The 21,351-nt window shown below is 30.9% G+C and overlaps 5 protein-coding genes across 5 annotated transcripts; 2 read left to right on the top strand and 3 right to left on the bottom strand.

Moving 5' to 3' along the window:
• Nucleotides 1–3,336: 3,336 nt before the first annotated feature.
• Nucleotides 3,337–4,896, bottom strand: Tsp_08845 (conserved hypothetical protein). The gene is made up of 2 exons (XM_003374070.1): nt 4,575–4,896; nt 3,337–3,407 (listed from the first exon to the last, which is right to left on the bottom strand). The coding sequence occupies exons 1-2, from the start codon at nt 4,894–4,896 to the stop codon at nt 3,337–3,339; spliced, it is 393 nt and encodes a 130-aa protein (XP_003374118.1).
• Nucleotides 4,897–8,165: 3,269 nt separating this feature from the next.
• Tsp_08844 (zinc finger protein) lies at nt 8,166–10,241 on the bottom strand. Its single transcript, XM_003374069.1, has 3 exons — nt 9,954–10,241; nt 9,081–9,282; nt 8,166–8,983 (listed from the first exon to the last, which is right to left on the bottom strand). The coding sequence occupies exons 1-3, from the start codon at nt 10,239–10,241 to the stop codon at nt 8,166–8,168; spliced, it is 1,308 nt and encodes a 435-aa protein (XP_003374117.1).
• Nucleotides 10,242–12,343: 2,102 nt separating this feature from the next.
• Nucleotides 12,344–13,832, top strand: Tsp_08843 (putative arginine/serine-rich coiled-coil protein 2). Its single transcript, XM_003374068.1, has 6 exons — nt 12,344–12,379; nt 12,507–12,592; nt 12,803–13,006; nt 13,061–13,128; nt 13,297–13,451; nt 13,581–13,832. The coding sequence occupies exons 1-6, from the start codon at nt 12,344–12,346 to the stop codon at nt 13,830–13,832; spliced, it is 801 nt and encodes a 266-aa protein (XP_003374116.1).
• A 1,279-nt stretch (nt 13,833–15,111) lies between these two features.
• On the bottom strand, nt 15,112–16,383 carry Tsp_08842 (Tau-tubulin kinase 1). The gene is made up of 3 exons (XM_003374067.1): nt 16,360–16,383; nt 16,092–16,289; nt 15,112–15,846 (listed from the first exon to the last, which is right to left on the bottom strand). Exons 1-3 carry the CDS (start codon nt 16,381–16,383, stop codon nt 15,112–15,114), a joined length of 957 nt encoding a protein of 318 aa, XP_003374115.1.
• Nucleotides 16,384–18,861: 2,478 nt separating this feature from the next.
• Nucleotides 18,862–19,925, top strand: Tsp_08841 (hypothetical protein). Its single transcript, XM_003374066.1, has 4 exons — nt 18,862–19,000; nt 19,187–19,236; nt 19,300–19,601; nt 19,847–19,925. Exons 1-4 carry the CDS (start codon nt 18,862–18,864, stop codon nt 19,923–19,925), a joined length of 570 nt encoding a protein of 189 aa, XP_003374114.1.
• Nucleotides 19,926–21,351: the final 1,426 nt, after the last annotated feature.

Genomic DNA, 21,351 nt, shown 5'->3' with positions numbered 1-21,351 from the left:
TGATAAACAAGAGCTAATTACTGTAAACAGCGAAGGGCACTACCGTAAATATATTAAAAATGAGGTGACAGGGGTCAAGATTTTATTTTATATATTCGGTGCTTTTTTAATTTTTGAAAATAAATAGCATTTATACAACTAGTTACTTTCATATATTTTTAAAGTTTAATTTCATAGTGAATTGTGCATTTAAATATTTTATGATTATGTTCATTTCAAATCTTCATGTTATTTATTTATGTAAAAAATTATTATGCTTTTGTTTTATGAAACCGTTAATTAATTTAAAATTTTAATTAATTTTCAATTTATTCACATAACATTAAGTAACATGTATGTAATATAATATGTAATGTATGTAATATACACTTGGCCGTGAGAAAGTACGGTAGTCGAAATCTCAGTGAAAATAAGAAAATGTATTGATTTTCTTGGATTGAACTAAACCCTAAGATAACTGAAAAATGACCGATCGAGGAGAATGTTCAGCAATTCAAAATAATTTTTTAAGTTAATTGATTTTAATAACATATTAAAGTTATTTTTTTTAATTTTGTTAATTGTTATTCAGTGGTGGATATTTTTCTGATTATTTAGCGATGAATTTATTTATTAATTATTAAAAAATTCTAATTATTTTCATTTTCCAAAGGTTATTATTAGACATTTAAAAAATACGATTGTACTGCAAATTCACAGTAATATTTATTGTAGTGTGTTTTTGAATCTCATTAACTGAATCAAATTCTTGGGTAAATTGTTTTGGTTTGCATTCAACTGTTAACTTTTAAACGAGAGAATTATTTTGAATTTTTTTTGCATCTCTCTTGCTCATATCAAATCATGCTTTCTCAAAAGGCTTGATATGCTACACATGTTTACTTAATGTCCAGTTTTTGTAACGTTATATGTAAGGAGTGTTTTTCATTTGTAGTCAAATTTTTTAATCTTCGCAAATCGGTTCTTCCAAACGTTGCATTGTTTGTTATATTTGTCCTGATGATGATGACATTCTTACATGCATTTCGTCTGAATTTGCAGTTAGAGCGGCTGCGTCTCTTTTGGCACTTTTAATTTTAGCTTTCTTAATTGTAAAACAAGCAATAAGGTGACATAATATGAATGGTATAATAGTGGTTGTTTTTTAGTTATTTGTTGCTTGTTGTTAGTTTCGACTCTGTTAATTTGTTTCTAGATGTTGTTTTTGTGAGGTTTTCACGCTTGGTTGCCTTGCTTGAGCTCATGATAAGTAGTTTTATTTGAATCTGATTTCACGCTTCAATAGCGCGTCAGAACGAAATTTCTTCATTCCCCGTGTTCATGAAGGCAGTCCCCTGGAAATAGTGTTACTATTGCGTAAGTTTGTTTATGATGAAAAAAGAAAGAGTATGCTGCGTTTATCACATTTTTTATAGTATGAATTGTATAAAATTTGCAGCATGAAGCTTTACAACTTTTAAAAATAAACACGTGCGCTTTCTACTCGTCAATTTTCCCAGCTCGTTTACAGGTCAACGCTTTTCGCTTATTCCCGAGTGCCTACCTGGTGTCGTTTTCTACTATCGTTTGTCTGATGTCAGTTTTATGTTGCATTCGTGCTATGTATTCAAAAGAAATAATAAAAAGTGGAATAATAGTTAAATGTAATGCGTAGCAGCAGCAACATGCTTGTAGTGATGATTATTATCATCGTTATTATTAATGTTACTTTATAAAATTAAATTGTGATTTCAATTTAATGGTTTATAATGCGTTTTCATTTCAATTGTTACATTTCATGAAAAAATATTTTTTGTATAATGTTGAACTAACCGTTTTTGCCATTTAAACTTTTCATTTATTTGGTATATAAGTTTACTCTTGAGAGTATTCTTTACTGAGCTGTTTTGACGATGTGCTGTTGAATGCCGTGCTTTGCTTTATACATTATGTGTTCAAACATCTAACACCTTGGTTGACGGAAAATATAACAGTTAGGAGCAGTATCCATTAGCAACCGAATTTCACAGTACTTTTCATCTGAAACTCAGGTATTAGCTTGAAAATTGGAAGTTCCTCTATGCTTACTTCCTTTTCATAGTAGTTGCATTGGTATAAATCATTTTTATATTTATTTGTATATATGTATTTATGTGCGCACACTTGCGTTTGGGTTATTTATAACTGTATCTATCATTAGTGATATGAGTTTTTTTTTCCTTGGTGCCATAATTATGCATCTTATGGAAACGATCAACCTGGTGTAGTAGAAGGGGATGAGGTTTACTTGAAATGTAAGCTAGTGCTTTGTCAAATTTCAGCATTTAATGGTGTGAAGGGTACTTTTTGTTCTATTTCCGCTAAGTTCCTGGTGTTTTGTTTTCCAGAAAAAATATTTCTCACATGATGAAAATAATGAGTGATATTATTTATGATGCCTATGAGAGTCTTCTGCATACCGTGCCTTCCATTCATTATTTACCCTGAAATTGATTAACAAATTGATGAAATAAATGAGTGAAGGAACATTTCAACCTGTAGCTATTTGAAATTATTCGATGTTAACGATTTCAGCACCTTGATCAAAGGTACAACGAAGTTATCAAAAATGTTATCCTTTAGGAGGTCATGATCTATATGGAAACTGCATGCTTAGAACCACACTGAGCACAGGATCTTTTGGATAGATTTGAAACAGCAATATGGATAGAGATAATCCACTGATGAAAGTGGGAAAGCATGAAAGTGGTATTTTTTACTTAGAACATGAGATTTTAGTATCTGAAGAGAATGCATGAGTAAATACTGAATATTCCAGTACTTCATCCTAGTACCGATTAACCCCCAACGAACTCTGCCTACTTTTTTTCATCTAAATTTTATTGGTTGTCGCTCTGAGGCGCGCAGCTAAATTTTATGGGTTGTCAGTCTGGTGGGATTCGGTTTCCTAGAAAAGGGACTGCTGAACTCTAAATTGCTTAAGCTAACATGACACGTCGGGGGCAACCACCTTGCAAATTCCTAAGCGAATAGCATGCTTCAATTCAATGAAATTTATTTGCGTGCATCAGAGCAGCAACCAATGAAATTCACTGCGAAAAAGTAGGCGTTCGTTGGAGAAATTAGGTCTTCCCCATTTACCATATATGATAACGTAAATTGCTGTTGCTGAAACATTCTGTATGCGGAATGGCATCGTTGGTGATTACTTGGCATAAGAATAATAAAATGGAAAGAACAGTAAATTTAATATATGTATCACTGTATAATAAATTTTCTTCTGCATTTAGTGTTGCTATATGTTGTGTAGTGTTGTATTTTCCTTTTCAAAACACATATTGGCATAAAGGCTTTCCATTATAATTTCAGTTGTACACAGCATATCCCAATGACGATGGAAAGACAAGCATTTGCGTGAACGTGACCAACTGCAATTGCAGAAATTATTAGGAAATAACGCGCTCAAGTTTAAAATTATGTATTGTGCTATAAGAATTACTGTTTGATAATGTAGAAATATGTTGAGGAAGTTTTCTAGATGGAACCACACACTACGATATACTTGTATTCTGCTTCACGCTTGAAAATCAACCGCTTTGGAGTGTATTGTGACCCATAAGCCCATAAACCGAAAGACGGTTATTGTAAATAAATAAGTAAAATTTAATTATATAATCTGTCTAAGTATTTTTTATTTATGCATTCTATATTGGTGAAGTAAGTAAAACAGAGATGGCAGAGCGAATCGTTCCCATGACTGTAACAAATCGTATCTGAATTTTATGAAAATTGAAAACTTTGCGTATAACAGTTAAAACGTGGACTTGCAAAAATGAAAACTTTTCCGTTATATTGAGCTTCACTGTTAGCGTTGTAAAAATTGTTTCATGAAGCATTCATAAATTTTTTTTGATAAAATCATTTTTATTTAATCGTATTATTACTGAAATGTGGTTAATTTTTAATTAGCTCTGGATACTTTTGAAAACGTTTATAGTAAGAATGCATATATTTCCAGTTTTCTGTTTGGGATATGGTCTATTGAATTTACAGCTGAGTATATTATTGCCCTTTATGCGCTTTCCATTAGTGACATGAATCACCTAGGTTCGCTCTAAAGTATAAATTTTTCTTATTCTTCGAACCAGTACATTGAAACATTATAAAACTTATTTCATATTTTAATACAATCAGCAACGCAGAATATAAGTATAATAATAATTAAGAATGTATTTCAAATAAACTTTTTGTTACGATTATAGAAATATAGAAATACGATTTCTTTTCAGATGACCTTCTAACGTCGTTTTTTTCTGCGTTGATCTTCTTGGTCTTTCATGAGTTGTAGTCTGCAAGAAAATCATCGTGTAAAATTCTTGTTCAACTATTCAAAGAAACAATTGTTTACTGCAATTTCAACTAAATAATTACACTGAGAAAGTTATATGATTTTTAACCACATCAATAGGAATACTTAATACTTTCAGTCAGCAATTGAAGATGTGACGCTAATATCGAATGCGTTTAGTATTTTCAGGAAGCCAGGGTGCAATAGCAAGTTAGCAAAGACAAAAACTGAATCAATTTATGCTTACCCATACATACTACAACCGCATTCTGCTTTTCAGTGTTCGCTATACTAGCACTTTCCACAGCGGCATTACTACGCCCTTTTACATCAGTATTATTATTTGCAGTAAAAATCATTACGACGTCCATTAAATTTTTCAGAAACACAACGAAAAAAACAATGGCCACAACTGTTAAATAGCAAATTGAACCGTTCATATAGCGGTTTATTACATGGCCCAAATAGCATTTGTTCTTCAGTTCAGGAATCAATTCGTTTTGATCAGAAGAGCTGCTGCATGCCAAGCACAGTTCCAATGAGATAATGAATGCGACTACAGGCTTCATAATTCTTTTGAGAAGTTACTTCGCAAATTCTCAAGCCTAAAAAAGTAAGGAGAAAAAATCTTCATTTCAACCAGCAGAAATCGCAGGTAAGTAAAAGTTTTGATCTAAAATATATTTAAAACATTTAAAGTATTAAAAAATAACATGCAGTGATATAATATACAGAACAATCTGAAATAGATCAACGTATATGAAAACCACCTATCAACGCTGCCCACGGCAAGCCAAATGATAAACAAGAGCTAATTACTGTAAACGGCAAAGGGCATTACCGTAAATATATTAAAAATGAGGTGACAGGGGTCAAGATTTTATTTTATATATTCGGTGCTTTTTTAATTTTTGAAAATAAATAGCATTTATACAACTAGTTACTTTCATATATTTTTAAAGTTTAATTTCATAGTGAATTGTGCATTTAAATATTTTATGATTATGTTCATTTCAAATCTTCATGTTATTTATTTATGTAAAAAATTATTATGCTTTTGTTTTATGAAACCGTTAATTAATTTAAAATTTTAATTAATTTTCAATTTATTCACATAACATTAAGTAACATGTATGTAATATAATATGTAATGTATGTAATATACACTTGGCCGTGAGAAAGTACGGTAGTCGAAATCTCAGTGAAAATAAGAAATGTATTGATTTTCTTGGATTGAACTAAACCCTAAGATAACTGAAAAATGACCGATCGAGGAGAATGTTCAGCAATTCAAAATAATTTTTTAAGTTAATTGATTTTAATAACATATTAAAGTTATTTTTTTTAATTTTGTTAATTGTTATTCAGTGGTGGATATTTTTCTGATTATTTAGCGATGAATTTATTTATTAATTATTAAAAAATTCTAATTATTTTCATTTTCCAAAGGTTATTATTAGACATTTAAAAAATACGATTGTACTGCAAATTCACAGTAATATTTATTGTAGTGTGTTTTTGAATCTCATTAACTGAATCAAATTCCTGGGTAAATTGTTTTGGTTTGCATTCAACTGTTAATTTTTAAACGAGAGAATTATTTTGAATTTTTTTTGCATCTCTCTTGCTCATATCAAATCATGCTTTCTCAAAAGGCTCGATATGCTACACATGTTTACTTAATGTCCAGTTTTTGTAACGTTATATGTAAGGAGTGTTTTTCATTTGTAGTCAAATTTTTTAATCTTCGCAAATCGGTTCTTCCAAACGTTGCATTGTTTGTTATATTTGTCCTGATGATGATGACATTCTTACATGCATTTCGTCTGAATTTGCAGTTAGAGCGGCTGCGTCTCTTTTGGCACTTTTAATTTTAGCTTTCTTAATTGTAAAACAAGCAATAAGGTGACATAATATGAATGGTATAATAGTGGTTGTTTTTTAGTTATTTGTTGCTTGTTGTTAGTTTCGACTCTGTTAATTTGTTTCTAGATGTTGTTTTTGTGAGGTTTTCACGCTTGGTTGCCTTGCTTGAGCTCATGATAAGTAGTTTTATTTGAATCTGATTTCACGCTTCAATAGCGCGTCAGAACGAAATTTCTTCATTCCCCGTGTTCATGAAGGCAGTCCCCTGGAAATAGTGTTACTATTGCATAAGTTTGTTTATGATGAAAAAAGAAAGAGTATGCTGCGTTTATCACATTTTTTATAGTATGAATTGTATAAAATTTGCAGCATGAAGCTTTACAACTTTTAAAAATAAACACGTGCGCTTTCTATTCGTCAATTTTCCCTGCTCGTTTACAGGTCAGCGCTTTTCGCTTATTCCCGAGTGCCTACCTGGTGTCGGTTTCTACTATCGTTTGTCTGATGTCAGTTTTATGTTGCGTTCGTGCTATGTATTCAAAAGAAATAATAAGAAGTGGAATAGTAGTTAATGTAATGCGTAGCAGCAGCAACATGCTTGTAGTGATGATTATTATCATCGTTATTATTAATTTACTTTATAAAATAATGTTTTTCAATTGTTGTTTTTTAGTCATATTTTTTCAGTGCTTTTAGGGACGATTGCATTTGGCATTTCAATTTATTTCCTATGAAAGTTTGCTGTTGAATTTTCTTTTCATTAATGTTTGAATACTTTGAAGTTTCGTTTGTTACGTGGTTACTACGTGACTGATATTTTGTGTAGTATCATTTATTTTGAAAATAATTCTCATTCATCAAGTTTAAAATAAATTGAATTGTATATTTTGCCCATCGAATATGGATTGCCTAAACCCTGAGTATAATGTTTGAGTATGATATTAATGAAAATTGAGTACGGTATTAAAGAAACATAGTATGCTTTTTTTGTTCAATGAAATACTGCTGATCACAATTCTGTTTAGTTATGTTGAAGAATATTTTATGAATACTTTATCAAATAGGAGAATATTTAAATTGCTGGAAGCGCTGATAGTGAATTTTTGCTAATGCCGCTTAGCACGTTTTGTAGGGGAAAGGATTTTTGTTTTGAAATTCTGAAATCTAAAATGCTGAAAATCATGTTCAGCGTATTTCAGGCATTTGAATTTTCACTAAAATGAAACTAGCTCTCTTGATATTTATTATTGTCTTTGTGATTTTCAGTTTTTTATTAAACGTTTCGATGATAGTTAACTTTCATTTTCTCTGATGTAACTTTCTCTTCTGCTTTGTATGTTTTGCTGTCTGTTGGTTCGCTGTCATTGTTGAAATAAATTTTATCGACTTATAATTCCCATGCATTACATTTTACTGGTTCTTATTTTAATGTTGCACTGTTAAGTATTTTTATTTGGAAATCATGACCGAACCTCTCTAATGAGCACGATAATACTGAAAAGTAGGTGAAAGTACTCTCATTGGCTTATTTGGTAATAGCATTTCATCCACGATTACTGCGCCCTCTATATGTCAGTTTAGGTATGGATGTGTTTGATTAGTTGCTTTCGATTGCGTTACGTTAAATAGTCCCTTCTGATTATAGGCATGCTTCATTGTTTAAGGCTTCAAACAATTATTAATTTGCTTTATCATACACTACTTTAATACATATGATACAAATGTGAAGTCACAAACACCATCAAATCCGTCTGCTTGACAATTAGGGCAGTGCAAAACCAGAAAAACAATACTGTTAAGAAATTGTAATTCCCCGAATAATAAACATCGTTCAGAAATCACTGCACTGTACTAAAATGTGCACTTTTATAGTGATATTAAGAATTATTTCAGCTGTAGGAGAATCCATTTCCAATTTCAATTACTATGAGTGTGAGAACAATTGATTACACGGTCAGTTGACAATTGTTGGTCAGTTTTCTCCATTTGTATCCTCTGACGGCTGTTTTTTGCTGATAAATTCAACTGTATACTTTTTTAGCTTGTTGTCAGATGGATCCAATCCGCTCAAAATTGCTGTAACAGTCACGTCACCGCATGACGATGGACCAAGAAGCTGCTGCGAATGTTCTACCGCGATGTGATATAAATAATCTTCCTCATTAGGGAAATCCTTCTGGCATGTAAGGCAGTAAGCACCGTTAAATTCAGCTACATTTTTTGTTCGTTCAGAAATGCGTACACAGCGAATCAATTTTGAAAATTTGCCGTTATGTTCAAATACAAGATGTTGAAACATTTCCTCAAGAGCGTTGTGTTCTTTTTCACATACTGGACATTTATCAAACGATGTGACTAAAAGCTGCTGCACATTATCTGCTGGTGGTGGCTGAGATGTAATTTTTGGCAATCGTCTTGCAGAATTCTCCCATTCTGGACCCCACTCCAGCATTGGATTTAATGCTGACGGATCACCAAAAAAGCTCACTTTAAATTTCTTCTCCTTCATCTTGCTACCATATTCACGCTGAGCTTTCCTCTTTCTTTGTCTAGATGATTTATTCGACCTCTTCAGTTGTTTCTCCTTCTTCCTTCTCACCCTTCCAACGGTGAGTGATGGTCGTGAATTCACAGAACCACTACCACTCCTTGACCGGTTCCTTCCTTCTTTAACTGATTTGTCTGATGACAAACATGTTGATGAATCATGCAGAACATCATTTATCACAGATGACATCGCCTGCACTGATTTATATAATACTTCTGGATTCACCTTATCTTTCTTCGATCCTACAAACATATTCACGTTTACGCAACACTTATTCAAGTAAAACAGAAGACAAATATTCTCTGTTTGGAGGCTAGCTGAGCCTCCATCCAGAATTACTTATATTACTGGTACTTTCTGAGTAAGATCCAGCAGATTCACGCCTACTCATTGCGCTGCATTTTTCAATTGTGTGGTAGATAGTTTCTTCAATTGCAGCCATTCGATCTGATGATACATACTTCGCTGAATTCTTTCCTGCATTTGAAGTAGCTCTTATTTTAGCATTTTCTTCCCAGCTCAGCGAACTGTAATCAGTTCCCTGTAAAATATATTTAAAAATACATTAACTTACAAAACCTATATATAAACGAAGGAAAAATCACGTTCTGAAGAAAACATTATCCTTAATTGATTTGAAAAGACATAAATACGCATATAGAATAACTGCACAATATAATATCAATCAACATGCACTTACATCTATTATATAAAATCTAGTCAAATTAGCATTTAAATATTAAAGTAAGCAACTAATAATCCGGATCGATGTTAAATTTGATCCTGCATTATTCATACTGTAATTTGCATACTGTACAACCTAGAATTATCAAATGATTCAATGAATGGAATATATCACATAACAATGATCATTTAAAAAGATCTAAAATTTTCAGTTTTCTGAAAACATGTTGAAACAAGTTACAAACATTATAAGTGGAAACAACAACAATTCCATTTATAACTTTTCATATTTAAGATAGTAGACAAATAATGCATTATATTAACAATTAAAAACACTAAAGTACTCAACTATTTTCGATAGTTTAACTTTGCTCCTATAACCATTAATGGAAAACAGCTAAATTCAAAATTACTAATTAAAAATAAACTTATTTTCAAAGTGTCACAACATATTTAACGAAAATATGCGCGTCAGTAAAAAACTTCATTTCAAAAGCGTGATAAAATAATAAATAATAAAAATCCTACAGGTTTTGAGATATCGAACACCCCTTTCTCCTGCATTAAGGAATACAGCTCTGTTAGCAAAGCCGAGACTATTCTGTCGTTGTGCATCTTTTTCTTGTGGTCAGCCAGACGGTTCTTCGTTAACAAGTAACGACCACACAATTCACACTGATTATAAGTACGTTTTGGATCGCCATGCATTAGTCTGTTATGCAAAAGAAGATCATCCTGACTCTTTAATGAAATTGCGCATCTGTAGCACATGTAATAAACTTCTTTCTTGCGTTTAGTTGAAACCACACGATTCATTTCCACTCTAAATAACACTTTAGATTAATAAAAGTGAACACCTACATATTAAAATTCTAAAATTGTTTGAAATAAAAATTAATATGAAAATGCAAATCACTATTTCACAAAAACTCATTTAATGATTTAATACAATAAAGTTTCTTGTAGATTTACTTTTGGAATTTACAAAACAAAAATCCTTCTCTCAATGAACTGCGATAGTTAAACAGAAAACTTAATTATATCCCATATTCATAGCATTATACATATCAAAAATATTACTAGATAATTTTAAGAATTAAAGATTAAATTACAACGAATTGAAAACAAACTTTGATTGCATAGTTGACATGCTGATTGCTACTTTCGGCTTGCTTTGATACTGAAATTTCGACCACTATAGCTGCTTGCAATTTTCACGAGTTATTTCGTTTCTGAATAAAGCAAATGGTTCTATTTTTGATACTGTGTATATGAATAAAAATTAATAAAGAAAATGCACTTTAAAATAACAGAAACGATTTTAAATAAAATTTCAATATATAAGCTTAACTTAATTCAAACCAGTTGTTCTGAAATGAAATTTTAAATTTAGTTAAATTCCTTACTGTATTCACTTTAATATTTATTTACCTAATTAAATGTCAGTCACCTAACTTAAAAATTTTAAATCTACAATAAACAGCCTTGTTATCAACAATTCGACGTTGATAATCGTCGATTATCAAGTTAATGGTGACTGTACTGATTTCGGTGGAAAATTCAATTCTACCTTCGACGGAATAACTAGGTTGCGCCGATCAACAATGGACTTACGATAAGTCAATTTAATTAAAATTAGGAGACGTCGCTCAAAGTAAGGTAAACAGAAAGCTGTTTCTCGAGCGTAATGATCAGAAAAGCTAATGCGGTGGATCTATTTATTGGTCACAATTACAAATACAATATAAAATTCCAACACGCTCGTCACAGTAGCAACTTTTTGTACACGCTTCAAATTGGTATATTCTCTCATTTACAGTACATATTTATTGACAGTTAGGCTTTACTCAAGTTTGTACTGCTGGCAACAATTCTATTAATGGCAGCCGTTAATAAATTACTGATAAAAAGTTGGATTAGACAGAGTTGTAGGATATTGTAATTGAATTAAATGAACGTATTAAATAAATAAATAAATATTTATATATAATTTGTCCTATAATTTTAAATTATTCAGGCAAAAATAAAAGAAAGTAAAGTGTTTCAAATTTTGGTACTGCAGACGCATAGAAAATATCTGATTGAAGTGCAATTTTTTTCAGTCTAATTTGAGAATGAAACCTAAATATTCCAGAACCTTAAGTATTCAATTAGAATTCAACAAAATTTATGAGCATAACTGAATTTTACAAAATGTAATGTAAATTTTCCCCTTACATTAATCACTGTGTGGGATTTAAGAACTTGATTAACATTTATCTACTGTATTTTTTGTAGTTTTTAATATCGAATTATTTCTTCAATGTTATTGCAGTTTATTTAATTTATATTCACCTGATTTGATTTGCTTTATTTTTTTTATTATTTATATACACTTGTGCTGTTTCATTGCTGCTGAAAATATATCTATTTTTTACAAACGAAAAGTAATGAAAAGATGATATATCGAAAGCTCTACTTAAGCAATTATTAAACTGATCTGTTTATTCAAGTTGATCTTGCTTTGCATTGTTTACGGGCGCTGTTGAATGTAATTAAAAGAGTGTAAATGTTCTTTTTAAAATAACTTTTAAGCTGTGTAACTTTTTACATATGTTTGTTGTTTAATTATATCAAATATTAGATAAAGTTCTTAAGATTGCAGCAAATTATTTTGATGCTTCTAACTGGATTATTTTATAAAAATGAAAATTTCTTTTTACTGTATGATTTATTTGTATTTATTTATTTATTAAGTGTTGTATTTTTTCTGGTTTGACAGTGTTTACTTTCAATTTTAAAGTTTCTTGAAAACTTGACTTTGTTCTGTTTGCATTGAATAAGTTACTGAAAATTAATTATAATTGAGAAGCTTAAGCAAATCTATTATTATATGTTATGCCTAACATGATTTTTTTGCAGGTGGATTTTCAAGCAGCATGGCTTTCCTATATAGATGTGACTGTTTAAATGCTGTAAATATTATTTCCGGCTAAATGTCTTTTTTTAGGCTGAAAACGAACTGTGTTTTACTGTGTTGCTGATGTCTGTATGTATCTAATGAAATGCTAAATTACAATCTGAATGATTTGATTGATTTAGTCTAATCGACTTTGCAGTTATGATTCATCATTAAGCAACTCTGAAGATGAGGAAAGTATAAAGATTGATATAAACGATAAAGCCAAGTAAGTTGTTTACTGCTTTATTGCTGTTATAACTTAAAGACAATTTTGCAAACATTTTTATTTTAAATAAAGAGTGAAAAATTTTTTATTTTAATATAATATTGTTAAATCAATAATTTTTCTTTGTTACTTGCTTTGTATTGTAGAATTTCGACGTGAATTTTATAACTGTTTTATTATCGTTTTTATTTTTGTGTTTTATGTTTTTAGGCAAGCAAATCCGACGCAACAAAAGCAGAAAGATGAAAGAAAATGCCGAGATGACTATGGAAGCAGAGAAAGCCGAAGCAAGGAACGCCGTGATAGTGGACGTGTATTGCATCGTTCACGTCGTTCTCGCAGTCCTCCTGATCGAACGCAGTACCGCTACAGAAATTATTCACAATCACGAATTTGCGGTTTGGCCCGTCGAAGGTAGAAAGGATAGAAAGATAACTGAAGTTCATTGCGTATGATTTTTATTTTCAGAATACCTGAACGTGGCGATGATTCTTCTCGCAACCGACATCGCACTTTTGCACGTGAATATCAGCATCGTAAATAGGCATTTGTCTTACAATTCCAATGATATTGAATATTAAAATTACGAAATTTAAAAATAAAAAATTCTTTGCATGCATTTCAATTTGATAATAGTTATTTTATAATTTTTCCTTAATCGTTCAATTTTCTCCAGCAAATAATGTGTAATATTTGCTGATTAGGACGTGAATGTGATGAACACCATCTCTGTGGAAATGAGAAACAACGATCACGAAGTGAATGCAGCAGTGATGCGCTGATCAGGCAGAGTATATCCGAAAAGTTGATGAAAAAAGTGAATGAAAGAAAATTACTCTGGAAAGGAAATAACAGCACGGTGAGTTGACATTACAGTTAGAGCACCGATTGCCTTTTTGAACTGCATGAACGTAGAAAGAAGTGTTTTATAAAAATTTTGATGCCCTTGTCATTTTCATGTTTTCCATGAATAACTTTGTGAATTAAGGCTAAAAAGCATTGGGAAGAAGCTTTATCAACATGTGAGGATAAAAAATCCGTGGAGAAGTTTCGTAAACTGATTGGCATGAAAGATGGTAATGGGAAAGAAAAGGAACCTGGCACTAGCAACACAGAAGATGCGTCTTCTGGTAGAAAGCAGGAAGAAATTTTTAATAACTTAAGTAAACAGTATGAAATGGCTCGACTATCAACGCACACTCGACGTGGTTGTGGACTCGGTTACACATCTTCACCTTAAAATCACTTAGAGTTGGGCATGCGATGCTGCCTACTAGTGGAGTAGTTCTGTATATTTTTTCTAATGAAATCTTTTTAACCATAAAAGTATATGTATCCAGGTATGTAATATTATTATAGTAACTGCTTATAATTATGATAATTATAAGATTCTTATATTTATTAAATAATTAATTGATTCACAAAAATAGAACTGTGGGTATTTTATTTTCAAATAAACGCTGCTTGTGTACATAAATGGTTTCTGCGCAGTACAATCTGGACACGAATGAATGGAATTATGCAACATTTTACGAGCTATATTAATCTTTCTGCTGTTTTCTTATAAACTTGATAAAAATTTCTAATACGTCTTCTTTATAATCAATGTTGTGCACATGTAAGTTTGCATTGCATTGACAGATTGTTAGCAAAACAGTTGGCTTTTTAGGAAAAGGGAAATCCAGCGTTTTTAGTGCATCATTCTGCCCGACGATGATTGTCAAGTTGCTGTGTCAAATTTAGTTTGTAAAGTAAGTTACAGCATGCTTCAGTATAATTTGTAGATCAAAATTTGTAATGAATACTGTGCTTTTGAAATTATTTTCTTATTAATTTTTGCAGTTTCAGCTAATATTATTGAAATAGAGTCGATTGAGGTTTACTTTGATACAAGTTTTACAGTTCAATCGGATGAGTATATTTTTATAGATAGAATATTTCAGAATTTTTATTTCTTTTGTTTAATAGTTAACATTATTTTATTGTATGGATAAAGCATAAATATCAGCAGCTCTGGTGAGCGGTGCACAAGAAAATCTGCTGAAATTTTGAAGAGATTTTTTTATTATTTAGTCTATTGCAAGATCGGGCTGAGATTAGATAGAAGCAGGTATATAAGATTTAACGAAAAACCATCACTCGAAGCTAGCGATGAATGTTATTTTAGAATAACATTGAACGATGTGAGCAGTATGGTAATAAGTAAATACTGGGAAATTTATGAAAACATTTTTCCAGTTAAAATATTCAGTCTTTTGTTAATTGCTCTATTGCTTCTATTAAGCGAATGAAATAAATACAATTTTAAACGGGGAAAGAAAAGCATAAGGAAATTTTGAAAAATCAGAATGTACTGATGGAACGTTATCATCACTATAAATAATATGTGATATAATGAAGTAATATTATTGATTGAAAGAAGGTATGACATGAAGATAACTGTTCATAAATGAGTACTCTTTAATCATTACATAAAAAAATGGTGTAGCATGCAAATAATTTAAAAATTGTAAATTGATTCAGTAGTTTATACCATGATCTCGCTTCAGAATCATTTTCAGCTTTCCAATAAACAGGTTGTACTTTGGTTCTTCTTCATAATTCATTTTACTAACGGTTTCATATATTTCAGTAAATTCTTTAGGCAAATTCTTTAACCACTTTGTTGATCTGAAGTTCTTTCTCTTGATTTGACCGCAAAGCTTCATATTATTCTTATAACGTTTCCATGGCAGGAAACCCCCGTAGAATTCAACGACCATGTAAAACCACGATATCAGGTCATCATGCCGGCCAAGTTCCTTTTCATCAAAGGCATTCGGTGATGCGTATTCCGGGGTTCCATAAAAGAGTGGAGCCTTACGCGCTGGACGCAGTGAACCGTCTTTGAAACGGTACTGCCTCGCAATACCAAAATCGAGAAGGTAAATTTTATCAGCGCTTCCTGTGAATTCAACTGCAAAATTTTCGGGCTTTATATCTCTGTGGATAAAGCCTGCTTCATGTACTTCTCTGATCACTTCAATGCATTGAATACTAATCTTGAGTGCATCCACAGGAGGCAGGTGTTTGCCACGAAAAGAATTTTTGTAATCTTTCAAGTTTTCTCCAGTGAGATTCATAATAATATAGTTGACATCGTTGTCGCTTCCGCAAGCAATTAGCTGACAGATACGTGAGCTTTTGCCCTGAAGTGCAGACAAAATTTTAACTTCTGTCCGCATCACTTTTTTGCCCTCACTTCCCATCTGAACCTGTAATTTAAAAAAATGTTGGACAAGGAACATTGGTCTGATACAAAATTTTAAGTACAATCATGTGAGATTTAAAATTTCATCAATTTTCAGTACATTGCATTTGGAAAATGCAAAAATAATGTATAATTTAATTTCATTCAAAACGTGATTTCATATTATTCATAATACAATGAACACACATTTTGGTTAATTGTTATATAATTTATGGATACGTTATCAGCTAGAAATATATACTTTTTTACCTTTGCAGCGTAACGACTTTCTTCATCACCCACTTCTGAAACTTCGTATACGGTTCCGAAACCGCCCGCACCGAGACGCTGAAGTATCTGCCACTTGTTATCTATCACATCCGGAAAATGAAGATTATTACAAAGCATCGGCATGAGCCGCCACACAGCAAACAAAACAGCAATGAAATGACTGAGTTTTCTCGTGAGCTTTAAAAGTAACTTGTATAAATTAAAAAACGGAGTGCAGGTTTTAAATTTAAAGGTTTGAGTAACATACTGTACATACGTAAAATGGAATCATTATTTTTTAAAAGAAATATTGATAGTAAATATAAAATAACTTCTGTAATACAGAATTATTTGAATTATGAGAGTTGACTTAATATATTTATAATGGCTAGTGACAACATATATGCACAAAATATAAATGTGAACAGACGACAAATTTTCATTGTCGAAATAGAAACCTAATATACATGAATAATGATATAAACACTGACCAACAGTGAATATTAATTAAGAGACAAAATTAATTAAATGCTGTTCAGAAAATGTATTTTCTTGTATCAAAAGACGGTGCATTAAAATTTATTGGAATTTTTTAGAAAAAAATATAAGGATAACTTATAGCAATTTCAACGAAAAATTACAAACCTTTTAAACGTATCTAAAACAGTAAAACTACAGTTATGATATTTTTGAAAATCTGTGTTTCAGGTAGTTGAATTAAATCGATTAGAGAGATTTGTTAAGCATTTCCAATCTTGTCATCACAATTCATGATAGCTTGTTCATTCGGATGCTATCTATCAGTTGGGACTATGAATGAGTAAGGAAAACAAATGGTAATAATATATTGAAAAAAATTTTAAAATTAGGCATAAAAGTTTATTTTATTGCTTTTCAATTTTTACGAGCAAGAAATGTCAATTCTAATATCAATTGCTCCTGCATATTCTTTTGTAGGTAATACAGTATCCCTGAAATTCAAAATTTCTTCCTTAAAGAATTAAGTTAGATACTCGCGATTCAGAAATGAAATTCATCTAAAATCCCTATGAGTTTACATATTTGATATAAATTTACATTTTTTACTCTACAATTACTGCATGTGTTTCAGTGCGTTTTAGCAAATTTTTTATTCGACCAAAGATACGATGTTATTGCAAATTAGATAGCAAGCAACAAAGAAAGCATAAAACTTGCATAATATTGTCAACATCTTCAAAGAAACATTTTTCTTATTCGTTACATTTTTAAAAAGGTAAGGCCATTTCCTTTATTATAATTATGAATTGTGAGGAATAGTGAATATTAATGAATAACTCCCAATAATTAGCAGTTATGTTAGCAATTTTGTTTTACCAGATTGTGATAAATGATAAATAAATAGAAATAAGTAAGACAAGTATTTTACTGGCTTTAGAATTACATATCGTCGTTGAGTTTTAAGAAAGTTCCGCATAGGCAGTTTGCTTGTGTTATATGATAGTCATTTAACTATTTTTGGAGTCTGTTTATTTAAAATGTACTGGATAATTCTTGCTGCAGCTTCACACAACATGTTAAAGTGACATATTGAATTTGATCAAAAGATCAGAAAATTTTGATGCAAAAGATTTCATAGAAAGGATGCTTATTTACCAGTAAATGAAACCGTTGAGCATAATAAAATATTACTGTTTTATAATTCTTGAAATTTCATCTTGAAAGTTATCGAATAATCGCATTAAGTAAATATATTATGAAATTTTATAATAGCAGTGCAATATAAATGAATAATGTCATTTGTTTTCACATTTAACGTGACTGCCCATATTAATTTATATTTTTTTTGTCACGCTGAGAATAAGCTTTCCAAAATAATATGAAATTAAACATTGAAGCTTTGTGCAACGAGGCGAGGTTGTTTAACGCATTGGTTTTCAAAATTATGCTTTTCAATTTTCACGAAAAAGTTGTCCTATGAAAAATGACACGCTTGCTTGCTTGCTTAACGTTATTTGCTGTGGCCTGAGCAATATTCATGAAGTGAACTTCAGTTTAAGCAATTACACGTTATGGGCTTATCGTTGTTAAAGATTATTTCTTCCACCGGAAAACAGCTTGTTACTTCGTATTACTTCTTTTTCGTATTTACAAAATGATTAATTGTAACATTGATAAGCGCAAACTGAAGATGGTTTACATAGTTTATAACATAATTAATGTTGTCATTGTTTATGAATCATTAATTATTCTTGGAGAAGGAAAGGTTATTTTTTTTACTGAGTTTATTACAAATGGAAAATGTAAAATTCCAAAATGAACGTAAAAAATGTTCAGTAAATAGTTTAAAAGAATTTGCATCGACTTAAATGTTTAATATCAATCTAGATTTTTTCCGATTGTTTTCAAGGGGTGTATTTATATTAAAATCATTTATAATTAATTGTTTTATTGTATATTTTCTGCGAAATGTATTTTTTCCGTTTTTAAAAGTGATTTTTTCAATCCAAAATACGAAGACTTAAAAAGCAATTATTGAATAATTTTTTACAAAGCTTATAAGTATAATAGTTTGTCGATTATAAATGGGATAGATGTAAGATGTTTTAATATTTGCAAGTATTGGTCATTCTACTTTGAATTTCTTATATCACATTTTCAAGATGTGGATGAAAATAATTTTCAAGAATTAAAATGATTTGAATATCTATTTTTAGTTATATTTTTAATAAAATTTTGTACTCTCAGCTATTTCTGACCAACCTCTTTGGGTTTTATAGCACACATAAATATGAAAATCTGTGAATTCTGTGTCCTGGAAAGTAGTTGTTTCATCACATCTGTCCAGTATAGTATGCTTCATGAGAAACCTGGCATAGACAAATCAATAGTACCATACTTTGGTCACCATCCTGCTATGTTTATGAAAGGTAAGCTGATTCGCCTTCGCTACAAAGTCTGAATGCTGTATGGCTGCAGTGCTTACCCTTATAACATTATTATTTATCAGGCAAAAAAATGTGAAGCATTGTACGCAATCAGGAACGGTGCGGATAAGTTTGTAGTAGTTCGCTACTAATCTCTTATCGATATAAATCAATTTCTTTAATTTTTAGAGGAAAAAATGTTTTTTCGAAAATTCAAAATTTCGTGGGCTAGAGACTTGGTTGTTTTTGCGAAAATTGGCGACCATGGCTGCTTGGCATATTCATTATTATATCGAGAATAGACCACTCATTCAGCTGGATTTCGTCGCCATGTTGTCCTCAGCTTGCTACAGTCACACCGAAAAGCACCACTAACATCAGATTCAGAATTTCGGTCGCAGTTACCTGACATCCGGATTCAGGGTGTAAGCCATATGGTTAGCGCACGACCACAAGGGAGTATGCAAGAGAATAAGTATGCACACAAAACACAAAGGACATGTGCAAAACTGCAGTGTTCGTCTACACGCAGAGCAGAACAATCAGTTCTTCCAAATGTACCACAGTATCAAAGAACAACTCCCATAAATCTTTATATGTGCATGTTTTGCCAACTACTAGGAAGATTTATATTTTCTGTACAATAAAAGCAATGCTTCTCCTATGTGTAGAACATTTTTGTCGAGAACTTATAAGTTCAAAAACACTAAAAGCATGTTTCCACTAAATTCAAACGATTTAATAATTGCATGGTTCATTACCAAATACAGTTTCGCGTAAACTAACTTCATATACATCTTCAGTAACAGGTAATCGATAATTTTTTCAGAAAATTGATGAAATATTCAGTTCGGACTTGTCACATTTACAAATAGAAACAACCCCACATTGGATTAAAATTGCATTTACATATTATTATTTTGACTAATTCTTATTTCTGATCGTATTCAGTCAAGGAAATAGCGTTAACAAAAATTTGAAATTTTTTGGATGCTGTAATTTGTAAACAAAATTCAGGAACAAATGTTTTTTAAACAAGAACCTGTTTTTGCTCAAAATATTGTGGATTTCGTGATAAACTTTAACAAAATCATTTTCTAATAATATTTTTTCAACTTTTATATTTTATTTCTTTTCCTTTCATCACTATTAATATTACATTTTCAGTATCAGTTTTTTTACTATATCTCGAGAAATACACAATCGGGCAACGTGTGACCAAGTACATTGTTGTTTTCTAATTTTTTCATACATCTTCACACTATTTTTGGAGAAAAATAGGTTTTATGAAAATTTCGAAATTTCTTGGGCTATGGACTTTGCTGTTTTCGCGTTTTGGGTGAAAAATGTTTTTTTCTCAATTTTGAAATCTTTTTTTGGCTATGGTTATATATGGATAGATTAGAGAATTGTGCAAAGTCTGATTGAGCACAATATAATTCTTGTGGAAAATTTGCTTTTAAAGTTGACAGTTTGTCTATCTTAATACACAGAAAAGTTGCCTATCGTTAACTTTCTTTAAACTGAACTGGAGTTTGTGAGATTCAGCTAATGAACCATTCTTGGCATTCTAGTGCTATAATATGTCAAAATACGCATCCTTGTGCAATATATTTTAGTTTTCAGGAAACCAATTTTCCGTCATTTTCAGCCCATTTCCATTAAGTTGTCAAAAGTTGTTTCAGACCTAGCTAAATTGAGAATTATTCATTCAATGTACAGACTTTCTATTAATTTATTACTTTATAATCATCAACTGAAAGTCATTTCTAAGGATATTGCTCTTAATTGTCGATTAACACCTAATTGTCTTAACGTATGCTTAGCAAATATTTGCTCTGTTTGAAACGTAATCATTTCATGGATTACAATGCTGTTCATGATTCGTATCATTACATAAGCTTCTCATTGATACCAAACCTGCGGCTATTTTGATTTATTCTCGTTCTCAGCACTCCTTGAATTCCACATAACAAAATCAGCCTTAAATATAGTATTTGTTTTGATAATAATTAGTTCGAAATGGAATGAACATAATCAGACTAACAACTGAGGATGAAACAATATCTCTGTGCACAGATTTGGTTCGAAATCAAAAACACTAAAAGCATGTTTCCACTAAATTCGAGCGACTTATTTATTGCATGGTTGATCACGAACTACACTTTTACGTAAACTATGGGTATATTCATTTTCAGTAACACGTATTCGATGATTTCTTCAGAAAATTAATAAAATATTTAGTATTCGCTTGTCACATTTACAAATAGAAACAACCCCACATTGGATTAAAATTGCATTTACATATTTATTATTTTGACTAATTCTTATTTCTGATCGTATTCAGTCAAGGA

This window comes from Trichinella spiralis, assembly GCF_000181795.1.
Source record: "Trichinella spiralis strain ISS 195 chromosome Unknown Scfld6, whole genome shotgun sequence".
NCBI classification, from domain to species: Eukaryota; Metazoa; Nematoda; class Enoplea; order Trichinellida; family Trichinellidae; genus Trichinella; species Trichinella spiralis.
This window is presented reverse-complemented; position numbering and strand designations above follow the sequence as displayed.

Bases quoted from the DNA above. Each gene is read 5' to 3' on its own strand.
- Tsp_08845 (XM_003374070.1), bottom strand. From the start codon at position 4,896: ATGAAGCCTGTAGTCGCATTCATTATCTCATTGGAACTGTGCTTGGCA. The intron at 3,408-4,574 runs GTAAGCATAAAT...CTGCAATTGCAG, and splicing joins TGCGGTTGTAGTATGTATGG to TTGGTCACGTTCACGCAAAT.
- Tsp_08844 (XM_003374069.1), bottom strand. From the start codon at position 10,241: ATGAATCGTGTGGTTTCAACTAAACGCAAGAAAGAAGTTTATTACATG. The intron at 9,283-9,953 runs GTAGGATTTTTA...TATATTTTACAG, and splicing joins TGTTCGATATCTCAAAACCT to GGAACTGATTACAGTTCGCT. The intron at 8,984-9,080 runs GTAATTCTGGAT...ATATGTTTGTAG, and splicing joins AGAAAGTACCAGTAATATAA to GATCGAAGAAAGATAAGGTG.
- Tsp_08843 (XM_003374068.1), top strand. From the start codon at position 12,344: ATGGCTTTCCTATATAGATGTGACTGTTTAAATGCT. The intron at 12,593-12,802 runs GTAAGTTGTTTA...TTATGTTTTTAG, and splicing joins GATATAAACGATAAAGCCAA to GCAAGCAAATCCGACGCAAC. The intron at 13,452-13,580 runs GTGAGTTGACAT...TTGTGAATTAAG, and splicing joins GGAAAGGAAATAACAGCACG to GCTAAAAAGCATTGGGAAGA.
- Tsp_08842 (XM_003374067.1), bottom strand. From the start codon at position 16,383: ATGATTCCATTTTACGTATGTACA. The intron at 16,290-16,359 runs GTATGTTACTCA...TTACTTTTAAAG, and splicing joins TTCCATTTTACGTATGTACA to CTCACGAGAAAACTCAGTCA. The intron at 15,847-16,091 runs GTAAAAAAGTAT...TTTAAATTACAG, and splicing joins AAAGTCGTTACGCTGCAAAG to GTTCAGATGGGAAGTGAGGG.
- Tsp_08841 (XM_003374066.1), top strand. From the start codon at position 18,862: ATGAAAATCTGTGAATTCTGTGTCCTGGAAAGTAGTTGTTTCATCACA. The intron at 19,001-19,186 runs GTAAGCTGATTC...TTTAATTTTTAG, and splicing joins TCCTGCTATGTTTATGAAAG to AGGAAAAAATGTTTTTTCGA. The intron at 19,237-19,299 runs GTTGTTTTTGCG...TATCGAGAATAG, and splicing joins TTTCGTGGGCTAGAGACTTG to ACCACTCATTCAGCTGGATT.